At 40.6% G+C, this 14,775-nt stretch overlaps 1 protein-coding gene across 4 annotated transcripts; it reads left to right on the top strand.

The window, feature by feature from the left end:
• The first annotated feature begins 2,634 nt into the window (after window positions 1-2,634).
• On the top strand, window positions 2,635-13,831 carry LOC134044749 (histone RNA hairpin-binding protein-like). Of its 4 annotated transcripts, none has more exons than XM_062494125.1 (12): window positions 2,635-2,722; window positions 4,223-4,339; window positions 5,569-5,673; window positions 6,024-6,155; window positions 6,914-7,063; window positions 7,865-7,993; window positions 8,602-8,718; window positions 9,100-9,207; window positions 10,196-10,309; window positions 10,614-10,727; window positions 11,475-11,658; window positions 12,540-13,831. In XM_062494125.1, exons 1-10 carry the CDS (start codon window positions 2,670-2,672, stop codon window positions 10,717-10,719), a joined length of 1,131 nt encoding a protein of 376 aa, XP_062350109.1. In that variant the 5' UTR covers window positions 2,635-2,669; the 3' UTR covers window positions 10,720-10,727; window positions 11,475-11,658; window positions 12,540-13,831. The 4 variants fall into 4 exon arrangements, with proteins under 4 accessions (XP_062350109.1, XP_062350108.1, XP_062350107.1 ...); XM_062494124.1 differs by having other exon boundaries at window positions 7,862-7,993; window positions 11,521-11,658; XM_062494123.1 differs by having other exon boundaries at window positions 7,862-7,993; window positions 11,492-11,658.
• Window positions 13,832-14,775: the final 944 nt, after the last annotated feature.

The raw sequence follows: 14,775 nt of genomic DNA, 5'->3' as shown, positions 1-14,775 counted from the left end.
AACAAAAAATTTAAAACCCCTCAGTAATGCAAGTGGCTAAAATATTTACTGATAGAATTTTCTTTTTTATTACTGTGTGTAAATTACCAATAGTGATTTAGTTTTGCATTTCCAGCTATATATGCTTTTCCACATCACTGATTTGTGGGTGGGCAGTGTTAGTAATCTGAAGTATATTATATAAATGTGATGTCATTAAACTAAAGACAGCCTGTTGGTGGACTGTGTCAGTACAAATACCCCATATGAGTGTATCATGTGTGGCCCAAATTTCCTGGCATGCTGCAGCTTAACAGGTCTTTCTCAAAACATGGGTCATGGCTGTATTATTTATTTCCACAGTTGTATTACTTCTGTAATTGTAGTATTCCAGAGCACTTTGGGAAAATGTGTTATCTGTTTTTTTTAAGTTAACATAATTGGTCAACCCAAAAAAAGACTTTTTTTTCCAAGCAGGAGATATTTTTAATCCATTATGTGGATTAAAACAGTTTTTCTACCATGAGCTTTGGCATAGCTTGAAATCAAAATACCAAGTTATCATGTGATCTCTTCAGTATGAGTATTTTTATTGTGTTGAAACTGGACCAAGTTGCCCAGAGAAGTTGTGGCTGCCCTATTCTTGGAAGTGCTAAAGGGATTGAACAAGACTTTGAGCAGCCTGGTCTAGTGGAAGGTGTCCCTGTCCATGGCAGAGGGTTGGAACTGGATGATCTTGAAGGTGCCTTCCAACTCAAACCTTTCTCTGATGTTGTAAAACTTGCTAGACTGCAGCTAAGCACCATCCAGTCAGGACTGGATGTAAGACTGAGGTTCTCAGTGCCATTTTAAAGAAATGTTTGTCGACTTTTAGCTGTTAAAGGAGTTGAGATATAAGTACTCAACCTCTTACATGGATTACAAGACATTTTCTTCCAAAGACATACTGCAGGATTTCTTATTTGTGGTTTTTGGGATTGGTGGGATTTTTTGCTAGATAGCTTGCCTGTTTAAAATGAACAGTATTGGATAGCCCTTAAGGAAAAGGCTAAATGAGCACATGCAGTTAATCTTAAAACTCTCTGAAGAGCTTAATAAAAATATAGTCCTTTCTTTGTAAGACTTCTGGTTTTAATTTTAAAGTTATAGTTACCATGTAAAATTTTATATGGGTGGAAATCAGTCTGGCTTATCTGTATGCAGTGTCTTACCTGAGAACATGGGAATAAATACAAATAGGATTTAAATTCTCCTGAAGGTGTACATGGTAAGTCCTTGGATGTATTCTCCAACTACAGCCTGAATGCAGATGGTTGCATAAATGGAAGAAGGTATGTATGAAATCTCTGTAAGAACCTCAGGGGACAAAAAGCCTCTGAATACTTTTCACAACTACCAGATGAGAAGGAGTGACATTGGATGTCATGAAATGACAGCAGGGGCAATGACTAAAAATTTGTCTTTTCAAGGAAGCGCTGGCATGTAGCAATGGTGTGTTGTATATAAAGCATTTATTTAATCATGACCTCACTCAGATTTATCACCGAGCACCAGCAATAAAGAATCTATCACATTTCTATATCACATTCCTGGGGTAGAGGACCTATTGGAGTGTGTCCAGAGGAGAACCATGAAGATATTTGGAGGGCTGGAGCACCTCTGCTATGGAGACAGGCTCAGAATGGTGGTGTCCTGCCTGGAGAACAGAAGCTTCCAGGGAGACCTTGGAGCACCTTCCACTACCTAAAGGGTCTCCAGAAGAACTGGAAAGGGACTTTTGACAAGTTCATGGCATGACAGGACAAGGGGGAACGGCTTTAAACTGAAAGGGAGGGGGTTTAGATTAGATACAGGGGATAAATTCTTTGCTGTGGAAGAGGCTGACCAGAGAAGCTGTGGACACTCCATCCCTGTAAGGGATGCTGTTCAAGGCCAGGCTGGATGGGGCTCTGAGCGTCCTGCTCTAGGGGAAGGCACCCCTGCCCATGACACGGGAGTTGTGAGCAGTTGGTCTTCAGGGTCCCTTCCAACCCCAATCATTCTGTGAGTTTAACAAACTGGCCAGCCTGCAGCTAAGTACCATTTCAGTCAGGATAACCTCAGTGAGACTTAAGTTCTGAGTTCTAATGTTCATTGACTTCAAGCTATTTAAGGAGTTGAGATATAAATACTGGAGCAAGATATCTTTCAGGTCCTTTTCAAGCCAAACTGTTCTATGATTCCATTAATGGTATGAAATGTGGGACACATTCCTGTAGCTTGAACATGGTGGCCACCAACCCCGCACGACATCTAGGAGAAAAGTAACTTGTCTCAAAACGAATGTTGGCTATTGTGTGAGGCAACACCGTGATGCGGGAGCTGATTTTGATTTATCAGGTAAAACTTTAAAGGGTTTTCCCTGCATTTGCGAGCAGAGTGGGCCGTGGTGCAGCCGGAGGTGAGAGGGCAGCGCTGCACTCGCTGTGAGGGAACTGCGCCCAGGCCCTCAGAGGGGCGCAGACCGCTTTCCCCTCCCGCAGTGAGATGCCCGAGCCGCCCCGCAGGAACAGCCCGGCCCGCCCGGGGCTCTCCCGCCCCGGCACCGCCCGGGCCGCGCCTGCGCTCCCCGCGGGAGGACGGGCCGCGCCTGCGCTGCAGCCGGGGCCGGGCCGGGGCCATGTTCGGCCGGGCCGTCGCCCGCCTCAGCCATGTCCGGCGGGCCGCGCCGCCCGGGCGCAGCGGGGCCGGGCGGGCCGCGCAGGTGGGAGCGGCCGCGGGGGGACGGGGAACGGGGCGGGCCCACCTCGGCGCTGCAGCTCCTGCTGCAGCTCCTGCTACCTCCGGCAAACGGCCCCTTCTCCTGCGGCCTCGGCCCCGTGCAGGGGCTCCTTCGGCCTCCTCTGTCGGTGGCGAGTGAGGGACCGGCAGCCCCGGGCAGGACGTGCGGGCTCGGCGAGACGCCCGAGCCCGGCTGGGAGCACTGGGGCTTGGTATGAGGCTGGAGCGGGCGGTGCGAAGCAAATACTGGAATGTGTCTAAAAGACGTAATTTTAGGTTGTAATTTTCCCGTGTATTTTCAGGCAGTATCGTAGTTACGGCATGTCTTACAGTGCACCTAAGCTGGTTTAATTTTTCTTTCAAATCGTTAAACCGAGGAGTTGTTTAAGGTGGTTAGAGAAGGGTTTTGTTGGTTTATTGCCTTAGCGAAAACTGACCGGGTTTGGAAGGGACCTTTTTGCCTGGGTCTGTGATTCTGAGGAAGCTGTTTGTGCGCTGTGTCGTTGGTCACTTGGAGCCCTCTGGGAGCAGGAAACTCCCAAAGCCGGGCAGGGTGGAGGAGGAAGGGAACGAAAACAGAAAACATGGGTGGTTGACACAGACTAAAATATCAAAAGGCCTTCCTTCTCCCTTGTTAAGGGCAGAGACCTGTCACGTATAGGGCAGCGAGTTTGCTGTTACTCACACGTACAGAAACACGGTGTATTTACACTGCAGAGGCTGCAGTACCATATCATTCTGTCGGGCAGGTGTGGCGGTGGATCTGCAGGTGTGGTCCTTAGCACAGACACCAGGTCTGGTGTTAGTAGATGCTACAATTGTGTTTTGTTTAGTAACCTGATATTTAAGTTGTCAGAGCCACCAGAACCGAGGACAAGCATGTAGAGAACTCAACCCTTAAGCAATCCCTGGCTGAGCCACCAGTGTGTCGTAAGCACTACAGTCAGCTCTTGTCCCAGGCTACCTTGTGAGGGCTCTGCAGCCCCATCTGGTCAAGAATTCCCTGTGTAAAAGTGTTTCCACATAAACATTTGACCTACTTCTCCTTAACCATTGCACTGAAGTGTAGTTTTTGGACTTGCCTTTTCTATGAGTTTACTACTGGATGGGGCAGTAAATAAATGTCAAATAATGTACTGCTGACAGAGGATGGTCTGTGGATGTTGCAATGTGTCCACAAGTCCATGAACACCGGTGGCTGTCCTCAGGTTTTTGTACCCCACCATTTTTCTTGCAGAAAGAGTATGTTTTTGGTCATCTGAATATTAACTGTTCACTTGAAAATTTTGATATCTTAGCTGCATTACTCAAAGATATTTTCTCAGTAATTGCACTAACATATTTGTGAGGTATGTGTTGCCTGAATAAGTTGGTATGAATCACATGTCTGTATGCCAAATCAGATTGTCCATATTTGATTTTTATAGGCCATGTTCAGTGGCTACCAGTGACTTGATTTCAGATGAAATTTCTTGTTTTCTAGTTCTGTGCAACATCCACACTGCTGGCATCAAGAACAGGAATGTAGAAGCTGCAATGATTCAGATTCTCCGGTGTTTGAGAAATATCAGTGTGACCATTCAGACCGCTGGCTGGAGAGGTGAGGAATAAGTGTAAATTTTTTTTTAAATCTCCACTTCACTGCACTCTTTTTAGGACTCCAAGAAAAGTTTGGACATGTTTAGGTTGAGTGTTTTCTTACAGTAGAGTAGCACAGAGTTGGGAGATGATAGCTGCATCATGCCTAAAGAACACCATCCAGTTTGTCTCATTGCAATACATACCATATTTTGGCAAGTATTCAAAATTAAAGGGAGAAATGCTATGTACTGAAGCAGTAGTTTAAGCCCTTTATTGCTGATGTCTTCAGTATTAGTATAAAACTCCCAGTGAAGCTGTTTGCTGTCGTTTTCATACTTTGCCTATGCATCTTTATGTGTAAATGGGGGCAGACCATCTCACAGTCCACTTGGTATATTTAGCTGTACTGCAGTTTTTAGTGAGCACCTTTTTTTTTTTGACACATCCCATTACTGAGGACAATTTGAGATGAGATAAAATTTTATACTTAGGTAATTATATGAATGTTTTCTTTGGCTTTTGGATAATCTAGACTAAAGACAAATTGGAAGAATTCGCTGAGACTAGTATCTTACAGTCTGATAGCAAAGGTGAAAAGTGGTGAGTGCTGAGATAAGTGCAGAAAACTGAACAGAATGTAATGTAAGAAAATGTTTTACTAAGGCTACATGAAAATATTTTTAATGTAATTCGTACATTCCTGAGTATTCCACTGTATGAAGGTGATTTTAATTTTTAATGGCATGTTTAATCCTGCTTTGTTAATGAAAATCTTTTGAAGAGCTTGGGAAAGGCTTTGTATTCAGGAGTGTTTTCTATGTCTTTGATGAGATCATAAAAAATACTAACAGTATGGCATGAGTGTGAGACTTGAGTAGATGTGCCAGCAGTGTTTTGTGTTTCTCTTTTGCTGAGTGGATATCTTCCTTTTCAGTGTGGAATCTTTGTCCTGTGTTAAAATGACATTAACAGCTTGGATGGTAATTTCATCTTTTGATGTGAAACCATTTAGTGAACGCAAGGCTGTCAGTTAAATCTGCTTCTGTACTAGTTACATGACTTTTTAAATGTTGATGCATTAAAATTGGCAGAAGAGGGCAGGCTGAAGGTGACTTGGAAATGAAATGGAGAGGGAACATGCCCATGGTTTTACAGTTGTGGAGCTGGTTTTGTCTATTATTGATTTTTCTGTTGATTAAATGTGTTACAAGCAGCAAACATTCAAGTTGAATTCCCATTATTTTGTAGCTCTACAGCATCAGAACATTCTAGGCCTCTTTCCAGTTGCCCCAGCTGGAAAGGTAGCATTGAAGAAGGCAAAACAATGAGGACATCAAATAAAAAAATGACAAAGTAGGTATTGAACTATTACTGCTTATTGTTGCATTGGTTTTAGCAATAACCATGTGATGATCTCCGAGTACTTCACATGCATTAATGAAGATTTGAAACCACAGACAGACTCTTTCATATCAAGCCAGGAGGGAGTAGCACTGACAAGTGTTATCTCAAAAACTACTTGCATGATTATTTGAGATTCAGATTTGATTAGCACAGCTTTCACTTCTGTGAACTAGTGACATAAGAGTTGTGCTCACTGTCTATAATTAAGAGTATAGGACAGTTCTAGAATACATGTTTATGTAACTTCTTATAAAGCTATTAAGTTTCTTTTCAACTTAATTCTTTTTTTTATTTTCAAGTTCTGTTTCAAGCGATTCTGCTAATGCAGCTGTGTGGGAAACTGATGAAGTGGTCCTGAGGAGAAGACAAAAACAGATCAATTTTGGAAAGAATACCCTCGCATATGACAGATACATTAAAGAAGTTCCAAAGTAAGTTGCACTGTGTTGCAGATTTCCAAATTAACTCTTATTTGTTACTGCTGTGTGTGTATAGAATAGCATACAGTCTTAGTTCTTTTCAAACTCTTCCAGGGTTTTTTGTTGCTGAGTGACATTATATGATGTGTGCTATCTCTGGGTAATTTGAGTCAGCTGTTCCAGCACTTTTCCCTCTCAACTTAGTGTTCACTCTCACCTTAGGGTCTGTGGGGTGGGCAAAGGAGAAGGCCTTGAATCTGTGCAAGCACTTCAGTAATGCCCAAAAATCAGCGTGTTTATCAGCATTGTTTTAGCACTCAGTGCAACACACAGCACTGCAGGGACTGCTGTGAGGGAAGGTAGCTCCATCCTCTACAGACTCGGTACAGTACTAAATAAAAGAAGCCGCACGTGACTCTCGAAAAGTAAAGTAGAAGGAGCTGGATTTTTTAGGATAATATTGAAGCAGCATGAGTTATGCTTCGCTTTCATCCTTGTTCGCAGGCAGTAGGGATCTGTTTTTGGCAGCTGTCAGAGTGCTGGACTGGATGAGCCTCCAGTCTGACTCAGCACATTATGGTTAGTTGTTGCTTTTGTGATCTATTTTTGATGATATCATTATAATAGACACATTTCAGTTAATTATTTAAAAATATGAACATTTCATTTATTAGACTGCTAATATTTGTGAGACCTGGTGGACTAAGGATTCTTTTTAAGGAAAAAATTCCTTATGTTCAGAAATAATAAATGTTACTGTGTATTTACAGGAAAGAGCGAATCCCGGGAGTTCACCCCAGAACTCCCAACAAGTTTAAGAAGTACAGCCGTAGGTCCTGGGACAAGCAGATCAGGCTGTGGAAGATAGCACTGCATGCCTGGGATCCTCCTGCTGAAGAAAACTGGGATCTGCAGCCTGTGTATGCTATATGGGTGAATTAAGTTAGGGTTTAAGGAATTAAAGGAGGGCTCTGTATTCCCTTTAGAGCATTCTTGACTGGGGGATAAAAGATCAGACTTAAAATTGTGAGTATTTTTTTTTGCCATTTGAATTCTATTAGTCTTCAAGATACTCCAGTTATTTAATTGAAGTTAATCTGCAATCAGGTGTTATGGGAAGAATGACATTTGGTCTGCCTGCAGTATTACATTCTCTTCCCCTTTGTATTCACACTAGTGGGCACAAAGTAACATTACTTCTCTGGTAAGAGAGACATAAGCAGAGATGATGGTTCCTTGACTTTGATAACTTTCCATTTTTCCTTTTCCTGATGTCAGTGGAGCCACATTTCTCCTATAGTGACAATATGTTAGAGGATTTGAGATGTTTAAGTAGATGGGAGAGAGATTTCTTTGTTCTGTGCAGGATGGTGGCAACTGTGTTCAAGAAGGGAATATTTTTATCTTTTCACAGCTTTGAATTTCTGTAACAAGGCTAGCTCTGCTACTTAATGCCACCTCATACTTTACAAGATTTGGAGTAGTAAATTGAGAGGAGAAGAGTGAATGGAATTCTCTTAGCTGTGTTATTGTACTGTGTAAATAGTTTTATTGTTGTTGTAATTGACCTGTAGTAAAAGTTGCAGTTTTTACACCATTTGGGTGTCATATGAGATGAACTGTTAGTTATTACTGCAGCTTAACTGTTCTCTGGAGCAGTAAGCTGGATGGGTAGTTTCTTAAAGCTTTTTTTTTTTTTTTTTCCCTCCTGTGTTTAGTAGTACAGAACCTTCAGGTAGTTCCCAGGAATGGTTTTGCAAAGATGAGGATGTTTCTTTTGTGTTTGACGAAAAGCAGAAGAGAAATGAATGTGAAGATGAATGCACACAGACTGCCTACGCACCTGACAGGTATGAGAGAAAACTTCTGTGCTTAATTTAGGGAAATAATCAGCACATGTCAGTGTTGTCAGGTTTTTGTAGGAGATGTTTAGTGTGGAAGGGCAGTTAATACTCAGCTTTGGAGTTTGACACTTTTGCTGTTTGAATGTAATCCATCAGTGGTGCAGAGCACTGAATATGGAAAAATTACCAGTACTGCAGAATTACATGATTTAAAAGAAGGAGATGCAGTGGTTTTTCAGCTTCTCAGTTTATATAGCGGAGTACTGAAGTTTCTTTAACTGCCACTGGAATGTTCTGAAAGTAAGGTGAGCTTTTTCAGAAGCAGGAATCCCCATCCCTAATAGTATTGTGCCTGTCTGCAGAACAGCAGGGAGACTGACTGTGACATGCACGTCCCTGTTTACTGAAATACTTGTCCTGGGGTGATGTGTGTGGAGCTCAAAATGGTTTTGCTTCCAAAATGTGAGTGATTTGCTTAGTGTTTCTCAGTGTGACTGAAGAATCATACCTCAAAAGAAAACTTTCTCTGTAGCATATGTTGTTATTTAGCAGAACATTGATAAATGTTAAAACACAGATAAAAAATGTTACGTGTGTAAAATCGATTTTTGTAGTTCCCGTTCTCCTGATTCTTCTCCAGTATGGAAACGCAGAAAAAGAAACAATTCTGACTCCTCTGTGGTTTCAGAGAGCAAAAACCATTATCTGCAGATGTACCACACACTGGAAAGGTATGAAATGATTCTCCATGTGGGAATTCATTGATGATATGAGCTGACTTTTAGAATATGACTGGTATTTTCCCCTCCCTTTGTTAACAGCTTTAATTTTACGTAAATGCATGCAGTTTAATGAAGAAGGGAAATCATGTCAGATAGCAAATATTTAGTGTTCCATTGTGAAGTGTCAGAAGACACTGCACAGGTTGTATTTCATGTGTAGATTTAGGCAACACTAAGTGTTTTGGCAGTTTAGAAGACATTTCACACTAACCTTAGTAAAAATGTTCATACAGATAGGGTTTCTTTTCTCTACTTAGCCCCCTTCTGAAAATTTAATAGGAATTGTGTTGCCACAGTGCATGGATTCAGACATTTTCATTTTCTTCCCAGCCTTACTGACTCAGGACATCAGGAGGCTTTTTCAAAGTGCTCAGAGTGGGAAGCCTTTGGTGAAAGAGATGAAGTTATGACAGTACAACAAAGTATAGGAATAACAAGGTAAATGCTCTAGTGATGATGTTGTTATTTCTGTTTATTGCTTATGCTGTAAAGGTGTTTCTTTTTAACCTTTCACTGGTTACTTCTTGGGGTTTTTTGTTTGTTTGTATTCCTTTCCTTTGCCTTCTTACATTTCCTCCAGCACATGGTAAGTTCAGTTGTTATTTCTGTTCTTTGAGTGTCTTGGCTTGAAAGACAGGTGTCTGCTAAGGGAGGCAGGAGCCTCTCTTGAAGTGGAAAATGTAAACCCCCTCCCTCCAAATTATTATAATTTTGAAATTTTGGAGCTCTCAGACAAAGATATGGGAATAGGAATAACAGTTCTTTACTAGGAAAATTAAAATAAAAATACAGTAATGCAAAAAACCAAAACACTGACAGTGTCAGAATACAACCTGACACCCTGTCAGTCAGGGTATTGGTAGCAGTCTGTTTAAATGGTGGCTGTAGTCCTTCAGTGACAGATGTGGTTCTGTTGAAGGGGGCAGTTTTCTGCCAAAGGTCCAGTGATGATGTAGAAGTTTATCCTCTGGGAATCCAGTGGGAAAAGGCTGTTCTGATGTTCCAAATATCAGATTTTATCTAGATTGGAAATGCTTGGCTCCTCTCCCAATGGGATGATGCAATTTTATCAGTCATGCAGTGGGACTCAATGGCCCATTAACAGAACATACCTCCCTGGAGATAAAGAACACTTTCCCACCTGGTTTCAACAGGTGGTGATAGAATACATACTTTAGGTTACATCCTGCATTGCAACCCAAGACGTTGAGTTACTCAGCTTTTCCAGTCCAGCTCTCGATCTGTTGCTTTCTGCTAACCCAGGTATGCTGGAAAATGATGAGCCCCTTTCACACTGCCTTGCACAAAAAAATTGGAAGTTTGCCTATCACTTCCTCAGCCTAAGAGCTGGAAGCTTCCTCTCTGTCTCCCGAGAGATTAAGTTGTTTTGTAATAACAGCAATTATAGTTGTTTGTTTCTATGCAGTGACATGATTCCAGCCAGCTGTTCTTCAGGATGGGACAGTCCAAAACAGAAGAAATCCAGCTTCTTTTTGCCTGACAGCAAGAGTTGCAGAGATGCAGACTGCAGGCTGGAGAGGTATCAAATGCAGCTCATCTGCTTGGGATTGAGGGGTATTTTTGCATATTATTTTAGAAGCTTAGTTGCTTTCTTGCTGTAATTCAATCCAAGCATTTATTAGAAACATTTGATTTTCATTTTTTAGCTTTTTTTTTTTACATTACTGATCAATATTTATACATTGTGTGGTAAAATTCTGTCCTTATGTTTTCATGTTATAGTCTGTTAATGTAAATAGATTGTAGCTGTATTTAGTATTTAAAAGTTAGCATAATAAAGCCACTTAGTCTTTGGTTTTTGTTTTTGATTTCTTTAATTGTAGGCTTAAACTTTGTAGCAATTTATGGGAAGGACATCAGTCAGAATACCCTGACAGAGGATGGGAAAGTGCAAATGCTGAAGATACGATATTTAGGAAAAAATTTTAAGTACCAAGGTGAGCTTGTGCTGAATATTTACTTGATCTGTTCTGTTTCAGTAGCCCATCCACAGGACTGCTCTACAGAGTCCAACTGTTCAGTTCAGGCAGATCAGATTCTCTTTTGTTTTATTAGTCTTTTATCCCATCCTCTTGGACTTAATACAGCACCTTAATTAAAAGATCTAATGCTTCAGACTTACTAAACTGAAATTGTTACCTGTCAGCCAGAAAATGTGTTTTTATCTCTCAGGTGAAAACTGCCAGTTTTTTTAAATACTTCAGTAGCACTTTTTCTGCCTCTTAATATTTTTGTGATGAAGTCACAACTTGGCATTTGCAGCACTAGGTTTTAGTGAAAATTTTCTCTTGGACTGTAGATTCCTGTGGTGCATTAATAGGATGGGTGGTAATCTGGGTCAAACAAATTTTATTAGCAGTTAGTCTTTTGTGTAATTTGATTGTCTTTGATCTACTACATTTGATGCAGGCTCTGAAACATGGACTAGGATATAAATGTTAAACAGTGATCTTTGAATATTTTGCCCTATAAAACTCTTAAAGAATATGGCCAAAATTATTTTTACACTTAGATTTTGGATTATAGCAATGTGAGGAAAAGGCAGCTAGAGCTTTTAAAAAATTACGCTGGTGACATTTTTATTTTGATTTTTTTGATTTTTAATTTAAATTCTTTGAGCATGAATAAGATTTAACATGCATTGACTTTTCCCAAGTGCTAATTCAATATTTGAAAATATCTAGTCTCTCTTTGTATATAGAAGTATTGAAGGAATTTCTCCTGTGACAGACTTGAAGAATAGGGATGTAGTCTGAGATCAGCAGATCAAGTCTTGGAAAACTGGTGCTGTCATGTAAGATCTGCACTGAAAGAGGAAGAGATTTACAGTCAGCATATGTGCAATCAACATAAGGTGAAATTATTCAGGTAAAAGAAGCATCCCTTATGTCACAGTTAAGAGCCTTTCTGGTTTCCACATAGCTGATATTTAGCTTTTTTTGCAGTGGTCTTTGTTGTAAATAAGGCTGTATTAAGGAGTGTGTATATTCAGTGGGTTGATAATCACTTGTTCTAATTGGGGGAAAGAAAAGAAGCTCTGTTAGATTCAGAATGTTTAAAGTGAATTAAATACCTTCTCTGTGGAGCAACACATTGGTTTTCTGGGATGGAAAGATCAGTATTTAGAGCAACATGGCCTTTAACCTTGGCCTTTAGATGTGATGAGCTGTAACTCAAGGGTCAGGAACTTTATCTGTGGAAGTTTAATCTTGCTTGAAAACCAGATAGTGGTTTACATGGTGGAATTCCTTTTTGATAAAAGAAAATTTCTCTCCTAAGAAAGAATAAATGTGAATATATCTGGTTGCTTTCTAGGGAAAAAAATTTAGTCAATAGGATACTTAAAGTATGGTGGAAACCTGTTAATTAGAATTGAGATAAAAGCCTGTCATATTAATTAATATAATTTATTAATTAATAATGACTTTTAGATTAAAATTATGCAAAGGGTTGGGGAAAAGAGGCTCAGCTGCTTCCTTTTCCCTCTCACAAATACTTTAGGAATGTAGTGTATCTAGTACTGTATTGTATCAGCAATTTATGTTCTCAAAATGTTCATACTAGCTGTAACACTTTTTTTAGTGTGGACACTATGGGTTTCTCCTTTATACTGTGCTATAAGCTCACCATATGCAGTGCTCTCTTCCATTTACTGCTACTGTAGCACTAGATCTTAAAAGAGGAAATGTTTTGTTGTTATTGCCTAGATATAGCATTTATAAAATGCTGTTACTTGTTTTTTTGTTTAGATTTCTCCAGATCTTTGTAAGGATAGATTGTTTCCTGCAAGCTGTGCCTCAAGTAAAAAACTTCAGATTTCGTGAAGCCTGCGCTGCAATGGCAGTGGATGTTCCTTAAAGCTTTTGTGAGGACATTTCTGCTGTGCCTGTGTGCCTGTGTTGGCAGGTGACATGTGCATTATATTTCAAAGGCTGCTTCAGGTGATGGATCCTGCCATTCCCTCTGGAGAACTTGTTCCTCAGAGTGTGATGGTGCACCATTGAATTGGTCCAATGTCAAGTCAGACTGAAAAATGCAACCTGTCCAACCAAGGAACCCCCTCTGCTCCACTGGACCAGAATTGGATATTCAGCCTGAAGAACTGCTTCAAAAGAATGTAGATGATTTTAGCTTTCCTCCAGTCCTTAAAGACAGGCTGTTCATAACTTTGGGATTGGGTGATCACCCATTTTGCCTATTTACTGTTCTCTGAGATGTATTAAGCTGGCATTTGCCTAAGCCAGGTGAGAGAAGAGAAAGGAAAGGTAGATAGTTTATCAAAATCGGATCCTTTTCTTGAAGGGGCTGAGTGACTGTTAGAGCAGCAGCACAGTTTGATTACTTGGATTTTGCTTTTGTGTGTTGCAGCCTGACCCAAAGAGCCAGTGTACAATTAAAGAGTAGGAGAAGATGCATTCAGTGCCTGTTATTCCTACAACTATTGGGGATGAATAGCAGTATTTGCAGGTGTGGAGCTGCTCTTGTCCAGGCTAAGGATTGTGGTGGTGTTGGGATAGGCTCTCCTTTGTTGTTTTTTTTTGCTCTGCTAGCACTATGTGCAGAAGTTTTAAGTGAGAGCTGTGGCTATGGTGATTTAGACTAAATTCAGGTGCCAGTTAAAAGAATTTTACAGTCTTTGTGTAGCATGTGCTGGGATACCAATGTCTGCTAGAGCTGGGAGTTCTCTCTGCAGGAGGCTGCTTTCCCATGCTATGGGGCTAGCAATACCCAGGGTCAAGAGCCCATTGGGCTGCTGATTTGGAAGTAAGCTGCTTCCCCAGAAACTGCTCTCACTCCCAAAATGTTATTTCCAGGCACACTCATGTATTTTTCCCAACACAAGAGTGTATCAGTCACACACCACAGAGCACGGAGTGTGTGTACAAGGGACACTTCTGTACAGCACTTTTCTAAGAGGTAATATTTAGAACTTTGTCCAGTGTGCATGTTTCATTATAATTTATGGTGATTGTAAATAATGGAATGTGTTACATTTTTGGCAATTTGCCTTTATGCAGAAGAATTAAAGACTTTAACAAGTTGTTGGTCTGCTTTTACAGTTGTGTTGTCAGTTTGATGATAAAATGAATATGTGGGTTCAGTAGTCCTTGTTTGTTTTAGGGTGTTTTGTTTGGTTTAAGTAGTGATTTTGGATTTTTAGCCCTTGCTAAAAGGGGCAAGAGATTAAAATTGGACTTTTGAAGGGAGTTTACAATTCTGGTTTTGTCCAGCCCCTCAGTTTGTTTAGGGCACTGTAACTTAGTGTAAGGGAGCAGCTGAAGTCCCAGCAGCCCTTCTGCCATGGAAAGGTGTCCTGCTGGAGAAGATGGAACTATATGAGACTAATAGGCTGTCAAGAAATACTTAAACTCATTTAAGTATTTTATAAGTATTAAGAGCTCTTAAATTTTTGCCTATAATGGACAGGGCCTGCAATGGGTTTAGAGACACATCCATAGGATTTGCAGTTCAGCAGTCCTTAAAAGACCTTTGTGTGTTTTGTATAAAGATCTTTTTGGTTGAAGATACTAGACTGGACATAGCATAACCAATCTGCCTATGGCAGTTATATTTTGGGCAGATTTATTCCCTAATCCAGATTCTGTGTGCTTCAACAAGCTATGGTAGCACAAGGGAAGGAATGAAACAGCAGATGAAGATTGAGGTCTGCTAAAGTCTTTGCATACAGTGCTGCCACTGGAAGTAGAATCATGCTGTGTTCTAATTAGTCACTTCATTAGTCTAAACAGAGCAGTCAAAACTGGAATGCAGCCTGTCCATGCACTTGTTTACCTACCCAAGGCTGTCTGACACAGAGTTTACAACTAGGGTAAGTGAAGCAGAAGTCTGGCACTCAGACCCCAGTTTTTCCTTTAATTTTACCCAACTTAATTAAACCTCCTCTGCATAAATCTGTGCCCAGTTTGTAATTAAGCTAAAATATAACCTGAACTTCATCAGACAGGTTTCCATTTCTCCCTAGAA

Source organism: Cinclus cinclus, chromosome 5 (genome assembly GCF_963662255.1).
Source record: "Cinclus cinclus chromosome 5, bCinCin1.1, whole genome shotgun sequence".
Taxonomy (NCBI): domain Eukaryota; kingdom Metazoa; phylum Chordata; class Aves; order Passeriformes; family Cinclidae; genus Cinclus; species Cinclus cinclus.
This window is presented reverse-complemented; position numbering and strand designations above follow the sequence as displayed.